Below are 19,625 nucleotides of genomic sequence, written 5' to 3'. Positions count from 1 at the left end.
CTGTGCCATAATATATAGAAAATATGAGAATATGACAAAAGTATTGGTGATGTAATGACCCTTGTGTAAGTGACAAGAATATTATAAAAGGCCAAAATATATTAATTTATTCCAGACAGTGAGAAAGAAGAATGAAATTCAACACACAATTCTGACGTCATACTAACGTTACTTAGCAACGCTCAATTTTAAGATATATTAAAAAGTTTAATTAGAAAAATACATTAAAATGCTGTAACATGGAGCTGGTTTGAATGCACGTATAAGCTAGAAAAAGCCATGGGTAAGTAAAGTGAACAGTAAGAAGAGGTTAGAGTTTGCAAAGCAGTGTGTTAGCAAGCCACGTGAGTTTTGGAAACAAGTATTATTTACTGATGAGTGTGATTTTTCCCTTATTTGATTCTTCTGACAAGCGACAGGTATGGAGAAAGAAGAACGAGGAACTAAGAATCTACAGCCCACAATAAAATATGGACGAGGATCCATAATGATATGGGAATGTATGTCGGAGACTGGGATAGGTGAATACCATGAAATGACTACAACTATGGACAACATGCGACTCCAAGTGTGCAAAAATTAGGCATCGATGGTGACTTCTTTTCTTCAACACACTGCTTGGCTGCTACGGAGTAGCTATACAGTGCACCCCATGTGCTAAATACATCTCCCCAATCTTTGGATTTAAATGCGATAAGACCAACTGTATGTGCGTGCAAATGAAAAGGGACCATTTGGAGGCTTCTAGTTTAATATACAGCAGGGCTGGGCACATTACGTGATTCTGAGAAATGAGTGCTGTGTGCTTTAAAGAGCGCGTCTTGCGAGCGCTCTGTCGTATGCATACTGTACGTCATTCAGTGTCGGTGCAGTGGTGACTCTGCAGTATGATGAACTTTGAAGACGGAGCTTCCGCTCATACACTAAACTGTCCCGCTATTCCCAATGCGTTTAATGTATCATGAGAGGAGGAGTTCTTTTTGGTAGAGAGCAGTGGATTAGCAAAGTGTTTAATTTGGCATAAAACACCCCAACTGATTAAAAGGTTCAATATCTAACGACATTATTCTTTACAACATGCTACTGAATATGACAAATATGTTGGTAATGAACGCCTTAAATTAATACAACTTAAAGAAAATGTTTCTCAGATACATTATATTAGAGTATCTGATATTTACATTGCATTATAGGTTATACATTTAGTAATATATAATTTTTAATTATACAAATATTATGATATATAGTATTATATTACAGTTCATGATATATCATATATCATATTATATATCATGAACTGTAATATACTATACTATGATATATTATAATATTTGTATAGTTTAAAATTATATATTACTAAATGTAATATAATAACTTATAATGAAATATAAATATCGAATAAATACTCTAATATAATGTACCTGAGAAACATTTTCTTTAAGTTGTATTAATTTATGGTCATATATCATATCATATCATATTATATCATATCATATCATCATATCTTGCATTATATATTATATTATATTATATTATATTATATTATATTATATTATATTATATTATATTATATTATATTATATTATATTATATGTTAACAGAATGACAATAATGCACTTAGTGAATCGGCTATGAGAATTAGCTACAAAATTTGCCACGAAATTGCAAAGGAATTGAAAACATTCAACGAAGGTAAATTCATCAAGCGATGTTTAATTATATTGGCAAATGAACTCTGTCCACAGCAAGTAGGGGAAGTGGAAGCCATACGCCTGTCTCGTAGAACCGTGGTGAGGAGATTGCAGTATGTGCGTATGGGTTATGTAAATAAGCCTAATGATTTGTGTGTGTGCATAGAGCGAAGTTTATTCCATTAAATTAATAAGAGTGTTATAAATTCTGTAATGTATAATGGATTGATGTAATATCCTTATAAACTATTATGTACTGATAGACTGAATGACTAGAACAACCGTGGCTCTTGTTATATTAATGCAGGGAAGGTAGCTGTAATGCGAGTCCGCCAATGAGTGAGCGTTCTGCTCTGGCTTGGAATTGAAGTGCCTTGCGGAGCCGCTCTCATGCCCGGCCCTGATATACAGGCAGTGATTTCAGCGTGATCCAGTTGACGCAGAACTATAATGTCTATAGTTTATTGCTTAGGATGTGATGATACGAACTACATGAAAAAAAATCACCAGTTTGAATCATTCCTTTGTTTTTGTTGTTTTTTTTTTTAAGAGTAGGAGCATTGAAATTTCCCAATAAAATTTTCATATATCTAGATAACTGATCAAAAGTATACTCCAATTCCTCACAGAAGCTATCCTTTATAATTATGGTTGTCTTTCTCTTCTGTAGGGGCGTGAGCGCATTTATAAGTACGATATCGTACCATCTACCCTTAAGTACTAAATACGATAGATAGGCTACCCTGTCATCGATAAATTCTATCTTTTTTACTGCTGATTTTATTATTTTATGAATTGTGCTTCTGGCAGAGGGCATGGTTGCGCCCCACGGTCAGATAAGATGCAGCAGATAAAAAAAGGGTCCCTGTTTTGTGGCCCCGCTTCAGGTAGACAAAAGGGGCATGGCATAGTTGCGCCCCGATGAAATAGGTAGACAAAAAGACATTACGGGAACTCGAGACTCATAATCAACCAATCTTATTGATTTCTTATTCGATTTAATATTCATTATCGATACCGTTAAAATGAACACCTTGATGTTGGCAGTACTTTATTAACTGCTTTTATACTGTTTGTACCCTTTACCGGAGGGTAAAGATATCGGTGTACAAACAAAAAATTAATTTTATTTATTATGTGTGATCGATAAAAAAAGTGTCACTTCAAATAGCAAAATTAATCATATGCTACCTGATTTCAGTGTAGCTACCACTATAATATTTTTAAGTAGTCCTAATTTATTTATTTTATGACGATCACTTTCGTGTATAATATGCCCATCGGGGCGCAACTATGCCATGTCCATTCTGCTACCTGATTTCTTCGGGGCGCAACTATGCCATGTCCATTCTGCTACCTGATTTCTTCGGGGCACAACTATGTCATGTCCATTCTATTACCTGATTTCTTCGGGGCGCAACTATGCCATGTCCATTCTGCTACCTGATTTCTTCGGGGCACAACTATGTCATGTCCATTCTACTACCTGATTTCTTCGGGGCGCAACTATGCCATGTCCATTCTGCTACCTGACTTCTTCGGGGCGCAACTATGCCAAGTCCATTCTGCTACCTGATTTCTTCGGGGCGCAACTATGCAATGTCCATTCTGCTACCTGATTTCTTCAGGGCACAACTATGTCATGTCCATTCTACTACCTGATTTCTTCGGGGCGCAACTATGCTATGTCTAGGCCACCCAACTATGCCATACCGCTGGCAGATTTCATTATTACTATAAAAGAAACGAATGCACGCTTCGTAGCCTACTACGACAGTATAAACTGTTCTACAACCATCTGAAAATACATACATACATACATACATACACACATACACAGATACTGTACATGCATACATACCTAGTACATACAGGCAGGCAGGCAGACAGACATACAAACAAAAATTTCAAAAATACGGTTTTCGGCCTCAGGATGGTTGATTGTACGTGTTTAGACCATTTACTTGTGCAAAAGCGAAAATTACCAGAAAAATGTTGGTTACAGTTTTATTATTAGTATAGATTGTATAATTTTACTAACTCCTTTCATGATCCCCAATTGCAGCCAGAAAGTCATTAAACTCTTTGCTGAAAATTACAGGAAAATTGAATTCAAGGATAGAACAATTTAGAAAACTTCAAAGTTCCGTGAATTTATGATATTAATTTGTTACTAGGTCTATTATTATTATTATTGTTATTATTATTATTATTATTATTATTATTATTATTATTATTATTATTATTATTATTATTATTAGTCGCTCTCGGTAGTGCAGTTGGTAAAAGTTGCTTCAGCCGCCACTGGTATGTAGAACAGACAACATGCTCGCGTCAATAACGTTGGCCTTTTATGCTCGAGGTTGCGGGTTCGATCCCGGCCGAGGTCGATGGCATTTAAGTGTGTTTAAATGCGACAGGCTCATGTCAGTAGATTTACTGGCATGTAAAAGAACCCCTGCGGGACAAAATTCCGGCACACCGGCGACGCTAATATAACCTCTGCAGTTGCGAGCATCGTTAAATAAGCCATAATTTAAAAATGTATTATTATTATTATTATTATTATTATTATTATTATTATTATTATTATTATTATTATTATTATTATTATTATTATTTGTATAAAATATTCACGATATAAAAGATTCATTATCGTTACTTTTCGTTTCTGACGAATGTTCTGGCACTACTCAGACAAAGTTGCTTCAGCCGCCACTGGTATGTAGAACAGACAACATGCTCGCGTCAAATAGTTTATAACGATATAATTCTGTAATCCTTCTAAAGTGCATGTAAATGTAGGCTGCTCTCAACAGCTTAGTTCCTGTTCTGTCTATCTGATACGTGTCAGGTATAGTGTAGGTCTACTCTTCTCTTCAATTGGAATATTGCATGCTTGATTGTGGGCCTGTTCCAATGATCATACGTTCTCTTTACTTACTTACAAATGGCTTTTAAGGAACCCGAAGGTTCATTGCCGCCCTCACATAAGCCCGCCAGCGGTCCCTATCCTGTGCAAGATTAATCCAGTCTCTATCATCATACCCCACCTCCCTCAAATCCATTTTAATATTATCCTCCCATCTACGTCTCGGCCTCCCTAAAGGTCTTTTTCCCTCCGGTCTCCCAACTAACACTCTATATGCATTTCTGGATTCGCCCATACGTGCTACATGCCCTGCCCATCGCAAACGTCTGGATTTAATGTTCCTAATTATGTCAGGTGAAGAATAGGCTACATACGTTCTCTTTACAAATATTATGGCTTCTGCTCTGTTTTGATAACTTCCTGGTCAAGTTTCCACATGGGTTCGATGTGTCACTTAAATAAAATATAATGGCATCATTGGCGAAGCGTGAAATTAAGACCAAGACATAGGGTAAATTTGGGTCTGTTGGACAGTCGGGCATGTTGGACACTTTGTACTTTAACGTGTTATCTCGCCACTTGTGGGCACCACATTCTGCTAGAAGTCAATGACGGAAGTACCCACGAGTGGACTACTTCCGTCATTGACTTCTAGCAGAATGTGGTGCCCACAAGTGGCGGAAGTAGCCACGAGTGGGACTACTTCCGTCATTGACTTCTAGCAGAATGTGGTGCCCACAAGTGGCGAGGTAACACGTTAAAGTACAAAGTGTCCAACATGCCCGACTGTCCAACAGACCCTAGTTTACCCTACATTATGCAATTACTTTAATTGTCTCAAAAAAGTGGGCGTGGCTAGACATTATTCCTTATTTCTTTATTATTATTATTATTATTATTATTATTATTATTATTATTATTATTATTATTATTATTATTATTATTCGCTTTTAGGGAACTCGCAGGTATATTGCCACCCCCACATAAGCCCGCCATCGGTCCCTATCCTGTGCAAGATTAATCCAGTCTCTATCATCATATTCCACCTCCCTCAAATCCATTTTAATATTATCCTCCCATCTATGTCTCGGCATCCTCAAAAGTGTTTTTCTCTCCGACCTCCAACTAACACTCTATATGCATTTCTGGATTCGCCCATACGTGCTACGTGCCCTGCCCATCTCAAACGTCTGGATTTAATGTTCCTAATTACTGTATGCCAGGTGAAGAATACAATGCGTGCAGTTCTGCATTGTGTAAATTTCTCCATTCTCCTGTATCTTCATCCCTTATAGCCCCAAATATTTTCATAAGCACCTTATTCTCAAATACCCTTAATCTCTGAATAATTTCAAGGGAAAAATTATTCCGGGGCCGGGTATCGATCCCGGGACCTCGGATAATAGTAACAGTTGATCAATTAAAATTGATTTATTAAAGAAGGCCATGATCGCACGCATCGGAAAAGTTGCTCATCGGAGAAACGTGGACGGATTTGCCGTGAGGCGATGCGTCCGATACGATGTAGTGAACGCGGTTACATAACAATTACAGCAAAGATAGTCTTTTTCCGATCCGTGCGATTCGTGCGATGCGTGCGTTACTATGTAGTGAACGCTTACCTTTACACTCTGCTTTTATGACACCCAAAATGACTGGTATTTCACTCTAACACACCCTTTCTCTGTTCGGCGCTTTTCTCAGTAATCTGGAAATCTGGAGTGATTCAATGGAGTTATGTGTCCAGGCCTGCTCTAGAGTCTGAATTTTCAGATTTACTTCAGCCACTTCATTTTGTAATTTTTTACGGAATATGTAGACTATTATATGTCTTTCTCGTGTTAGATTACTGTACCTGGTTAACATGTTTCGGCCTGTTATTGGTCTTGAGTTCTGAAGAAGGCCAATAACAGGCCGAAACATGTTAACCAAGTACAGTACGGTAAAATCTAACACGAGAAAGACATATAATAGGCCCACATATTCCGAAGTGATATAGTGTTAAAAGTTGGTAATCAAGATGTATAGCCTATTGTAATTTTTCTAGGAATACGGATATGGACGGGTGTGATTTTCCTACAAGTTAATTAAATCTAAAATGTCAACCCTATGCTGGATTTGTGGTTCGAGGGAGCCCAGCCACTACACAGTCGTAACAATTAATTATTCCAAACGCATGGCCCTCACCGAAAATATAGAGGTGTAAAGACAATTTCTCATTTAAAAATGAAGTCCGCTCATCTTTATGCAGACGACCTTCAAATATACATAAAATTCCACACTGACGAAATAAATGATGCAATAACTAAAATTAATGACGATCTGGACTCAATCTGGACATGGACACGGAAATTCCGACTTAAACTAAATCCAGAAAAATCACAGTCAATCATTGTGGGCCATTCACGTTTGTTAAGCACTATTACCATACCAAATTTGTCCCCGATTAAAATATACGGCACCGAAATTCCGTTCAGTGAATCAGTAAAGAATCTAGGTATTTATATGGATAAAAGTTTAAATTGGAACATTCAAGTTGCAGAAACCTGCAAAAAAATATTCTCATTAATCCACTCGTTTAGGCGATTGAAGAATTTTCTACCCTTTTCCATGAAAAAAAAAATTTAGTGCAAACACTCGTGATGCCCCACTTCGATTACTGTGATATTCTGCTTACTGACCTAAGCGTTACTTCGGCACAGAGACTACGTGTTCATAATATGTGCGTCCGTTTCGTCTGCAATATTCGCCGGGCTGATCACGTAACACCATCCCTCGAAATGTTATCCTGGCTCCGTCTAGAAGATCGTAGGAGAATCCACTGTCTTTCCCTTCTCTTTCACATATTGCATTTCTCCACTCCTGTCTATCTTGCGTCTCGTTTTCAAAATTTATCCACCCATCATAACCTAGACACACGATCACAACATTCCTCAATATTATCCATTCCCTCCCACCGAACATCCTCATATTCATCTTCTTTCACTGTGGCTGTTCCTCGACTTTGGAATTCCCTACCGAGTAATGTCAGGGACTGTCAGACATCAAATCAATTTAAGAATAGGCTAACGAAATATTTTTCTAACAATTCTTGTTAACAATAATAGCTGTTTCAGGTTTCTCAATGTTTAATGGTTATATATATATATATATATATCACAGATAAATATCTAAATTATCTCATTATTATTATTATTATTATTATTATTATTATTATTATTATTATTATTATTATTATTATTATAACTATTTCTTACCAATGTTTATTATTGTCACACTAACATTACTTATCCAACTTTCATTATTTACTTTCATGTTGTTTTATGGTCTAGATATTAATGTAATAACTATGTAAGCAATTGTATTCAATTAGAATTAGAGTCTGGCTGGGCGGAAGAGAAGGCCTACTGGCCTTAGCTCTGCCAGATTAAATAAATAAATAATTATTATAATTAATTAAATATTTTATTTTAATTGTTTTATTTTATTGATTTAAAAGCATGTACGTTAAAATTAACGGACTATAAACAAACACATCACTTAAAAGTCTGCTTGTTTTTGTACACATGATACATAGCTGTCGTCCTATTTCATTAACAACCATAAAGTCTCTTCGGATTTTTACTGATAACAGAAAACTTTAGATGTATGTTGCAAGAAGGTGACGTCAGTGTGTTATGGTTATGAATATATTGTTCTCCATTACAAAGGCCTGCTGCTACAACAAAAGTATCGTGCATGTGTAATAAATATGTATTGTTAGTCATGAAATGTTCGTAAAGGAAAAGCCCCATATTCGTTCAGTGTTTAGAAATGTTTGCATAAGACTCCAAGTACTTTGCGTGATGGGGAGAGTCATTTTGAGCAAGGTCGGTTGGAGGCCGACAAATTACGAGACCGGAGACAATCAGCTGGAGTGAATACTTGACTGCTTGCGCTAGGTTAGCGCAGTGATACCCTGTACTCAGTTGTCTCCTAGCACGGTCATGAATCATTGTTGATTCGAAGTGAGACAGCTAAAGTAACTTGAGCTGCAACTACATATTCAATTTTATGGTGCATCTGCATATTAACGGAGCAGTAAGTTAAATGTTTATTAAGTAGCCTAATGTCGGTAGAATTAATAAATTGAAATCATAGTAACGTGTTTAACTGATTAAAATTATTACTTCAGAAGTAGTAAAGTATATCTACAAAATTAAAAATAGTAATATAGGTAGAATAAAACTGCACAAGATAATTTAATAAAAAAAACTGAAGGGTAATTCCACAGTCACTCACGTTACATTCAGTAGCGGCTCGCCGTCAAAAAAATAGGTGAAGTGCTGTTCACATAAACAAATGCATCAACAATTTTACCAATATAATGAGTAGACCTACTATTCGTAAACTACGTACAATTGTAATAGTTCTAGACACATCCAACAGGAAAACTAATTTATTTCAGGACTCAACCAATTTCTTACATACCAAGTCAATCCTCCTATCTTTTAAGGCAGCAAACCTGTCGATGATGTCTACATAAAATGTCTGATTTAACTGAGGATGGACAGTATATTCTATGCAAAATTATGGGGCTAATGATCAAAGTCCCTCCTGTGATGTAGCATTCTGAGTGAAATTTTCAATATTTTCAATCAGAAAAGCTTCTTTCATCGGAAGAATTTTAAAAGTTATTTTATACAACTTCTCTGTTTTCTTAGCACTTTTTAAAACAAAGAACAAATGGAACTGTAGATCATCAAGAATTTTTTATGCTCATATTTAAGCCTACAAAACGACATTTCTAATAAATTACAACTGTGTCATTTTCGGGATACATATTTCGCACTCATTTATCAACATTTTCTATGTACTGGTACCGGTACCTAAGTACTTGTATTTGATTAAACATATAATACATACTTAGATGTAGGATTAATACACTATATACACTTATCACTAGTACACTCTAAGCACAATAAATAATAAGTTAATATATACGTACACAGTATTAAACTACATGTGTACATTTACGCGCGCGTTAAACGTTCAAATACAAGAGCTCATGAGAAGAAATAATACACGCCGCGGAAAACAACTTTTAAACTTTGCTAATGTATGTGCGGTGTATTCCTTATAAAATAACATAGAGCCAGCTAATTTACCACTGCAGGAGCGACTGCTAAGATACAGGGAATGAGAATACTGTTCTCGAGTCAGGTAGTACATACTGTATAAAATTTCACAGTCCTTAAACAATAGCCCCCGGACTTGGAGATCAGCTGCAACCCTTCTCTATTATTAGTACCGTTAGATCTGCAAACTGGTTGCTCCACCTACAAGTCTGACAATTCTTCATAACTGAAAGACTCAGAAACGCACTTCACTCGTACAATCTTTCTTTAGTGCGTGACGTCACGTTACCATGGAAACCAAGTGCTGTATGAGAATGGGAACCCAAATAATTTCACCTCTACAGTATTGTAAGTTTCAATAGACACCGCTCGGCGCTCGTAACAGTTGACATTATTCTATTCAGCGGACGGTTACAGGTACTATTTATACAACTAAACACTGTTCATAACGACTGAAAAGAAAACTTTTTTTTATTTTAGAAATACGGTACCGGTAATAACTAGAATTAATTATTAATACGAGATAAAATTGTGTTTTACACATAAATAGGTGAAATGGTACTTCACCTACTTCACCTGAATAACCGCCCCGGTTACATTCAGACACATTTTTTAACTTATTATACCTGTTTTTTTTTAAAGATGGGACATGACAGGAGCATTGCGATCGGAAAAACAACTGAATGTCACATAGCGTGGTAGGTCTGTTGCTATGGTAACAACGGTAGAGTTGCCAAACTTACCTTTCCCATGTGGCGAGTGCTTAATAGCTCTCTTGGCGACATTTATGGTGCACACAATGTTAGCATTGGTACTTTTCGTCTTTGATTCTCTGTCGATTTTTGTATTGTTTTCTTACCTTCGCGTCAACTGTCAATGAATGTTTTAACGTCAGCCATCTTAACGTCAATTACTAGCTTCCATCAGCTGACATTGTGGTAGTCCATATTGGCAACATAGCACTGTAGTTCCAAGCTCGGCCGCTTAACTGTCATGTCCCATCTTTCAAAGAAACAAGTATAGATATACTAAAACAAAAAATAAAGTTTTTTCGTCTTATTTTTTGTATTTAGGAGCATTCTTCATGGCAGTAACCAGTAACCGGGAATATAATTAAATTGATAATTTATTGATGAAATAGTTTTATAGTCCCGTCGCTCTAATTTCCGGCAGCCAATCGCGTTGCAAGTCGGCTACATTAAAACGTGTGCGTCTTGTGATTCGTTGATGAAGACGTTATTCATTTCTTAAGGCTCGATAAATACTTAATATAATCGCCCGCCATTTTGGTTCTTTCGTTGGCGTTCGTAGAAAGCACACGAAGACGTTATTTGCCGCTCAATTATTTTCTGAATTACAGTGGGTTTGATTTATTATCATAGGAGCTACGAAATGATAATGTTTAACGGTGTGGCAAATAGATTCCTCGTATGGTAGCTCGGTAACGAAAGAACAAAACTGGCGAACGATACTACCTACCTAGACTTTATAGAGGCTTCACTTCCTAAGACGTAAGCAAAGAGGAGGAGTCACGCCGGGAATAACAGCATCTTGACTATAGTAATTCACATTTAATTTTGTGTAACGTAAGTTACAATTATTTCATCAAAAAATCACAAAAATAATTATATTCCTGATTACTGGTTACTGCCATTAAGAATATTCCAAAATGCAATAAATAAGTCGAAAAACTTTCTTTAGTTTTTGTTTTAGTATAATGAAGGAGCATTTTCTGCGGATCTCTGGAAAAAAAAACTAAGGACGAGACTAGTGAAGTGCTTTGTGTGGAATGTGACATTATATTGAGCAGAACTACTATGAACATTACGACGAAGTGAAGAGAAGCGACTAGAAGCATTTGAAATGTGGATATGGAGAAGAATGGAACGTGTGAAGTGGACAGACAGAATAAGAAATGAAGCTGTGTTGGAAGGAGTGAGTGAAGAAAGAATGAGCTGAAACTAATCAGGAAGAGAAAACAGGAATTGGCTGAGAAAAAACTACCTATTAAAGGATATATTGGAAGGAATGGTGAACGGGAAAAGAGTTCGGAGCAGAAGAAGATATCAGATGATAGACGACATTAAGATACATGGATCTTATGCGGAGACAAAGAGGAAGGCAGAAAATAGAAAATAGAAAAGATTGGAGAATGTTGGGTTTGCAGTGAGAGACCTGCCCTTTGGCATAACACTATGTGTGTATACATGTATATCTAATACGTTCATAATTGTGTCTGAATGTAACGTGAGTGACTGTGAAATTACCCCGAAGAAGAAATAATTTGAGATAATTTTGAATAAATTATCATTTTAGTCCTTTTTAAATAAATGACATCATATTTCGTTATAAATACGATGTTTCATATATGTAATTTCTAACTAAATTGACTGTTTGTAAAAAAAAATCGTTCAATGGTTTCAGAGAAATGGCTTATAACTTACAGATAGATAGCATGTCAGAATAACGTCCAGTAGTATGAATAACTAAAACGCATATTTTCATTAAATTTCAAAATCGATTTTTGCATCACCATAATACTAAGTTACCAATACTACTACTTTATAATTGGTACACAATGAGAAATGAATAAACTGTATGAATAATGACTTATTAACATTATGTAAATTAAGTAATAAATTTAAGGATCCAGAATCACTCTCTCTCGTCGAGAATATAATTTCATTTTAATTGTAAGTTATTTAAGACGCGTTTAACTTCAGAAAATATAATTACAATTAAATGTTTGCACGTACAGTATATATTAACCGAACAAAAGTGGATTTCGCCCATAAATAAGAAAAAATAATACTTAAATTATGTAGATGTATAGTATTAAAATAGACTTGTTAATTATTAGTCCCGCGCCGTGGCGTCGTGATATAAGGCAGCCTGCCTAAGACTCGCGTTACGGAATGCGTGCTGGTTCGAATCGTCATGGGGGAAGAAATTTCGGCCAGTGTATGGGACCGGTGCCCACCCAGCATCGTGATGCACTTGGGGAGCTACGATAGGTAGCGCAATCCAGTTCCGAAAGCCAGTATAACGGCTGGGAGGATCATCGTGCTAACCATACGATACCCCCATTCTGGTTGGATGATCGTCCACCTCTGCTTAGGCATGTGAACATGAGTCCAGTAGTTGGCTGGTCGGTTTGGGTCTTTCAAGTACTATGACGCCACAGATTGTTGTTATTATTATTATTATTATTATTATTATTATTATTATTATTATTATTATTATTATGTTAACTATTATTTTACGTATTTTTAATTTCAAAATTAGTGATCAAATGGTCTGCCTTTAGACATGAGAAAACAAGGCTCTTGGCTCGGCTCCCAGTTCTCCTTCCTGCCTAAGTAAAATCTCGAGCCAAACCGAGCTCTCTTCAGCGGCCTGGCTCTTCTCGAGCTTTATGTTTAGCAGATTGCCTTGCGGTAGGCGCTATCCTCGGAGAGTGACTTCCGATACACTAACTAACCTAGCCTGGCAGTGAAACAAAGAAACAGAAATGACAACCTTAAATTGCACAGAGAATATTTACCTTTATTTATGCATATAGAAAAAAATGTTGCTTTCCAAATCGAAATCAGTGTAAATATAGGAGCAGTTTAGTAGGTTTTCTTCATGTGGCAAATTATGTAGTGCGAGAAATGCAGAGTGATTCACGAGGATTTACCGTCTTATTTCCGAAGACATTCTGAGCAAAAAATGTCATATAAACATCTGTCCTAATCGCAATATTTTCAAAGTTACATTATATTAATTTGAAGTTGTTAGTAAAATACCTTTTTCCTTTAGTTTTACGGTTAAAAAATATTACAAATAGAGAATGAACTATTCAGAAGTGTCATTTCTTTAATTGGTTAGTGTCTTGAAGCTAAAAATGTGTTGTTAATTGCTTTTGTTTTTCAATTTTTAAATAAAATTGACAGAATTCTTACGCACTTAGGCCCTACCACAAAAATTGTTACAAATCATACGACTTTAGGAACTTGATTCTTTACTTCTTTTCTGTCAAGCACTTCTCCACGATCATTCAATTTAAATCCAAACGTTTCACCGAGTTTACCTCTCAAATTCTCATATGACATAATGGAATTTACACTTTTCACAGAGTACAGAAAACTGATTTATTCTCTTTATCAAACTAAACACACAACCTTCATGTACAAACTCAGTACAGAAACTGCAACTGCAAACTACAGCGGCCGAAACAGAAGCCTGGCCCCTATTGTAATCCGAATTATCAGATTTTAGAAAAAGAAGAAGTTAGTTACGCTCACACTTGCACACAGTGTAGACATGGCTATTTTATAAGGAATGAAGGAGACGCTTCCCAGAAAAGTTTGTATTTCATACGCTAGGAAGATGAGCTGACAAAAAGACGGAAGTTTTCTTGGAAAACCATAAAACTTAATAAGGGTTTCGCATTGTGTTTCAACTTTCAATAGAGGTTGACCAGGTCACTGTCCTCATATCCTTTTCTGAAGTGTTTGTGCAAAGATTTTCCCTACGCTATCTGGTTTAAGTTAGAAAATAACAGCACTATTGTGCTTTTAAGTAAGCGATTTCCGAGAGAGAGATATCGGAATTTTTAGTATGAGTTTGTATTAACAAAATAATAATTAATATCAACTACAACCGATTAATTTTAACCGACTCGATTATTCGATTAAATATTTCTGATCGATTAATCTTACAACAGAAATTGATCGATTAATCGATTAAATCCCACAACACTAGTTTATATGACATTTTTTGCTCAGAATGTCTTCGGAAATAAGCTCCGTAAGGGACAGTAAATCCTCGTGAATCATCCTGTATGTTTATATTATCAGAAGGAATTACTTCGGGAATCATTGGTCGACAAGACAATAGCCTATTCAAATAAGTCAAATTCTGCGAGATTAGTTGTGATATCATTTTCCATACCCAAATAATGATATAGAATTTTAACATACTAAATTGGAAAGTTTTTAGATCTGAGATATTTGAGTACCCTACATGAATGTCCTCTGGATACTTTACCATAGTCTCACAAAGCAAGATGAAGAATAGAACTATTACCTTATAGTTTATTATGCAAGCTATTGACTGTGGGAATTATAGATAAATAAATAGAGGTGAGAATTGCTTGCAAGTCCACTGGATTCCTTGTTAGTCCATAGGTTCTTCTACCTTAGTGACTTAGATATTCAAATTATTCCTCCATATCTACCACCCATTTACCACTAGAACTCGCGTCTGATAAGATTAACTATGTCTTCCTTATAATGTACGATTTCACAGTATTTATAAATAAACAGTATTCACTGCATTTAAATATTTTATGTGTGTAACCCGAGTCACACGGGGATAGTTTACAGGAGTCAAGTGCTTAAAGCCTCTAAACTTGACGCTATATTTGTGATCACTCGGAGACATTAAACTTGAAACCATGCTTGAAAAAAAGCGCGCGCTGAATGTTGTATTTGTAGTGGTGTTTGAATTCTTGTATTCTGTTACAGTTAATAAAAATCAATAGTGAACTGGCATTTTTAATTTGGTGAAACTGAAGATGCCACCAGCACATATTCAAGCATGTGTGCAGCTAATTGGCGCCTTGTTATTGTATGAATTACAAAATATTATTGAAAAAAAGGAAAAGAGAACATGGATTAAAAAATAGATTCGTAGAAGAATTATGCACGGTGCATTTAACACCTTGTTGAAAGAATTAGCTGAAGAAGATCCTGCAGAATACAGGCAACATCTCAGAATGAGTCCTATTTTAAGGTTTTTTTTTTTTTACTTTTTTCGAACCACTTCTACGTCTATGTTTTCTAAGCCTTGTTCCATGAGTTCACTGACTAGTTTCTGGAATAATTCCCGCTTGTTTTTATTGAGGTATTCTTTGTCACGTATATTCCATACAAGTTCATACTTCTCATACAGTTCCAAAAACTTTATGATATCGTTGGAATTCCACTTAGGGGCTCTCATTATTAATAATTATTAATTTACTTCGACAATAGGTCTAAAACTACAAACTTTCTACTTGCCAAGTTGCTACAAGTTCGCATTCACATGCGGGAAGTGGTGGAGTCAAGTTGGTCACGTGACGGGAAAGTGGACACGAAAGTTAACGGGTCGTCAACTCAAATTCTTCTTGACCGCCAAGTCATAACTTGACTGTCTCGACCATATCGCACGGGGAAAGTTGAAGGAAAGTCGACTTGCTCCAAGCACTTGACTCCTGTAAACTATCCCCGTGTGAATTAGCCTTATGGGTACATTTTATGTACTCACTTTAGTAATGGTATTAATTATGTTTTTCAATTTTTCCACCCTCAGGTATCAACGTCATAGCCATTAATTATGGAAGTATCTCAGTTTACCACAGTCGAAATAACAAAAGAAGAATTAGAGTATCTCCTTCACCCACAACTGGGATCAGATGTGAAAGTTGAGAATTTTAAGACATGGCCACTCACTCAGCCTGGAGAAAACTATGGCAGCACCATCCTGGCTGCAGAAATCAACGTTCAACAAAAAGATAAGAAAAGCACTCTCCACCTAGTAATAAAAGAAGTACCACCATCAGAATTCCTTCGCTTTTCATTTGACACAGATGTGACATTCAACAAGGAGGCAAAGGCGTATCAACTTGTGAGTGTGGAATATGAACGACTTCAGAAGGAGAAAGGAGTTCTCAGGAGCAAATTCGTGAACGTGTTCCCAAAATTCTACGGTGCTCGAACAAATAAAACAGGAGATACGTGTTTAAAAGCAGATAACACAGCAGTCATACTTCTGGAGAACCTAAAACTATCTGGGTATCACACAGGGGATCGTTTGAAAGGCTTGAACCTTCAGCATATGGAACTGGGAGTGGTTCAGTTAGCTAGGTTCCACGCGTTGTCTGTTGCTCTCAAACTTTTGAAGCCCAAGGTCTTTCAGGAAACAGTACTTAAGGCCTGTGATCGCTTCTCTCTGGGAGGTATCACGAACGACGAGCTAAGGGAAACGTGGATCTTGTCAACAGTCAAAGACATTGGAGACATTTCAGAATGCTTGCCATACATCGAGAAGATAGAGAGTGCTTTACGAGAAAACATTATGATCATGGCAAATCCATTGCCTCCTGTACCAAGAGAACCTTTTGCTGCATTTATACATAATGATTTTTGGGTAAACAACATGATGTTCAAGTACAGAGATAGTGATGTCGAATTTGAAAATCCAGTCGACATAAAGTTCGTAGACTTCCAGCTTACGCTCTATTCCTCTCCCGTAAGTGATTTGATATTCTTCCTGTACAGTAGTGCAGCTGATGGCGTGATTGAGAAGCATTGTGACAGTCTCATACGATTATATCACCAGAATTTCATGGACTGTCTTACTGACTTGAAGTGTAACACTGCTGCGTTCTCTTATAGTCATTTTCAAGAAGAACTCAGTGAAGCAGCACCAGCAGAACTCGCTCATCTCCTCTTTATGGTAAAGTTCATAACTGCTGATAAAAGCAAAGTTCCGGATTTGTCAAACTGCGACGCTGCTGTAATGATTCAAAACAATTACGGTGGGAAACTTTTTGAAAAGAAAATTAAGTTTGTTGTACAAGAGTTTGTAAAAAGGGGATGGTTATAAAATCTCTCTTTTGTTTTCCATCAATTTTAGTCTGTGGTTATCCGGGCTCTATTATACAATAGTCATAATCAGTGCCCGATTTTGATGAGAAACATTTTCAAAACTTAAAAAGTGTTCCTTAATTCGTCTGGGTCGGCCATTGCTGTAGATCGTTTTAACTCTCCACACGAAATATAATTAATATCGCAAAAGTTGACTATGTTGAAAGGCACTTAACTAAGAAATATTATGGCAAGAAGTGTGATTTTATAGTGAATATTTTACCCTGATTTAGTTGAATAAAATGATTTTATTTCGGTGAATATTTCACAAAAAACAAGCAATTTCACGTCCTAAAGAAACTTAAATAAATAATAAAAATAACATTTTTAAATTGCTGTATTATTGAAACATTTCCTTTGAAACCAACAGAAAATTGTTTGCATCATTAATCAAACTCATAATTAAATTTCATTCGACTGTGAGGGGGTGACGGCAATGCCTTCCTGATCACACGAAGGTATAGGCATCCAACAAGGAAAACTCAATGCGCAGTAACCAGCGGGCTTGACTGTTTCGCGCAGATGACGTATGCTCCCGTTCCCAGCATGCTCTCACGCCTACTGCAGGGGGGATAAGAGGGGTATAGCATGCGCGCCGCTAATAGTCCGAGCTGAGTTTTGCTTGTAGGATACCTGTAGTTGTTGCGGGAAAGAGAAATGACCGTTGTATGCTTGCGCTGCTCCCTAGAAGTATTCTTTTGAAACTATGCGTACATCATTATCAGATGTCACACGTACGTAATGCTGAGCGACCAGATATGTAGAAATGCTCAGGTGTATTTTACAACGAAAAAAAAAAATACATTTTTATTTGGAAAAAAGAATCACTTTTCGTCCGAATTCTCAATTAAACCTGTTTTTTTATTAAAACTATCGTGATTATGATGTAATTATGTGGATTTCTATAAATTTCGCGAAAATTCGCTTATATATTTAACTTAATTTTGGAATTTCATGAAGGGATTTGCACTTTTTCATGCATACAACTTTGTTTTAACCCATTTCGCGTATATCATTAATACCAAAAAATCACACTCCTAGTTGCGTTATACCTATAGGCTAACTCAATATTCAAGTTTCAAAAGAGTCCCAGAAAAAATTAATAAAGTATAACTGACAGAGTCCAGAAAACGCACCTAAGTAGGTCACCTCACTAAATTGAATGATAACGCTATGCCCATATTTTTCTGACCAACTTCCGACGACCTGACAGAGAAGTTCGTGTTTTGTTTGGTAGGAACAAGTGCTTGGTAATGTTAAACAACTTTTATATTCATCATTGCCAATGTTTATAAGATAAACATTTACACAATAGTATTTTGCGATACTAGGTGGTAAGTGTTCTGTAACAGAGGCGAGGGAAAGTTTGAAAAAAAAAACTGTGTTATGCACTTAACGCCCGTGTATTGGATATTAATTTTCGCACAATCATAAGTTATAATATCTTAATTTTATTTATTATGTATTTTATTTATGTATTAATTTTTCACTGAACATTTGTCATTTTGTTAATGACAATATGCAATTTTCTAGGTGACCGTGTTTTTATATTCTTTTGTTTGATTTGTTGGATACGACTGTCTTTTATGTGTACCGGTATGCATTGTTCAAATAAATAAAAAGCTGTTGCAATATACAAAATTGAAGTGTCTGAATCTTTTTCTATAGATTTTATAACACAACATTATCCTTTTTCTTTCTCTTATTAGCTTTCATTGCTTCTTACTTGTAACTTTTTTATTCCGTTAATTGTCATTGTTTGTTTTTTGCGTACTTGTTCACTTTCTTTCTTACTGTGTTATCTTTCATCATCTATATTGTTTTGTATGCTTTGTCTAATGGCAGCCTCTAATTTGAGGAAGCACAATAAAATAGAAATAAAAAATAAAGTGAATGACAGTTTTTATCCCATAGCATTTAATAGTTGTTCAAACTTCACGTTCAATTTTAATGTTAATAAATGAAGTTACAGCTTGTTCTGTCAGAGTTCTTGTTCTTTTTTTTTTTTAATTTACAAGTAACTATTATGTAAAATTTGTAGAGAATTTACTTACAACAGCTGTGTTGTAAGTAACTTACTGCACTGTTAATTTCAGCGTTTCGGTAGTAACCGTTGAACGTGTTGTATATTCAAGTTACGTGGCATGCAACAATGAAGGTAAGTATGCAAAAAGAACATGATTGTGCAAAAAAATCAGTTAATACATCAGGACTGTCGCTGGGCAGGAATACACGTTTCAGTTTCACATTGTTGACAAATAACTCCATCTGT

General features: G+C 35.9%; 1 protein-coding gene across 1 annotated transcript; it reads left to right on the top strand.

The window, feature by feature from the left end:
- Positions 1-8,509: 8,509 nt before the first annotated feature.
- Positions 8,510-19,020, top strand: LOC138709342 (uncharacterized). The gene is made up of 2 exons (XM_069840044.1): positions 8,510-8,643; positions 16,017-19,020. The coding sequence occupies exon 2, from the start codon at positions 16,041-16,043 to the stop codon at positions 17,310-17,312; it is 1,272 nt and encodes a 423-aa protein (XP_069696145.1). The 5' UTR covers positions 8,510-8,643; positions 16,017-16,040; the 3' UTR covers positions 17,313-19,020.
- The last annotated feature ends 605 nt before the right edge of the window (positions 19,021-19,625 follow it).

Source organism: Periplaneta americana, chromosome 11 (assembly GCF_040183065.1).
Source record: "Periplaneta americana isolate PAMFEO1 chromosome 11, P.americana_PAMFEO1_priV1, whole genome shotgun sequence".
Lineage (NCBI taxonomy): Eukaryota > Metazoa > Arthropoda > Insecta > Blattodea > Blattidae > Periplaneta > Periplaneta americana.
This window is presented reverse-complemented; position numbering and strand designations above follow the sequence as displayed.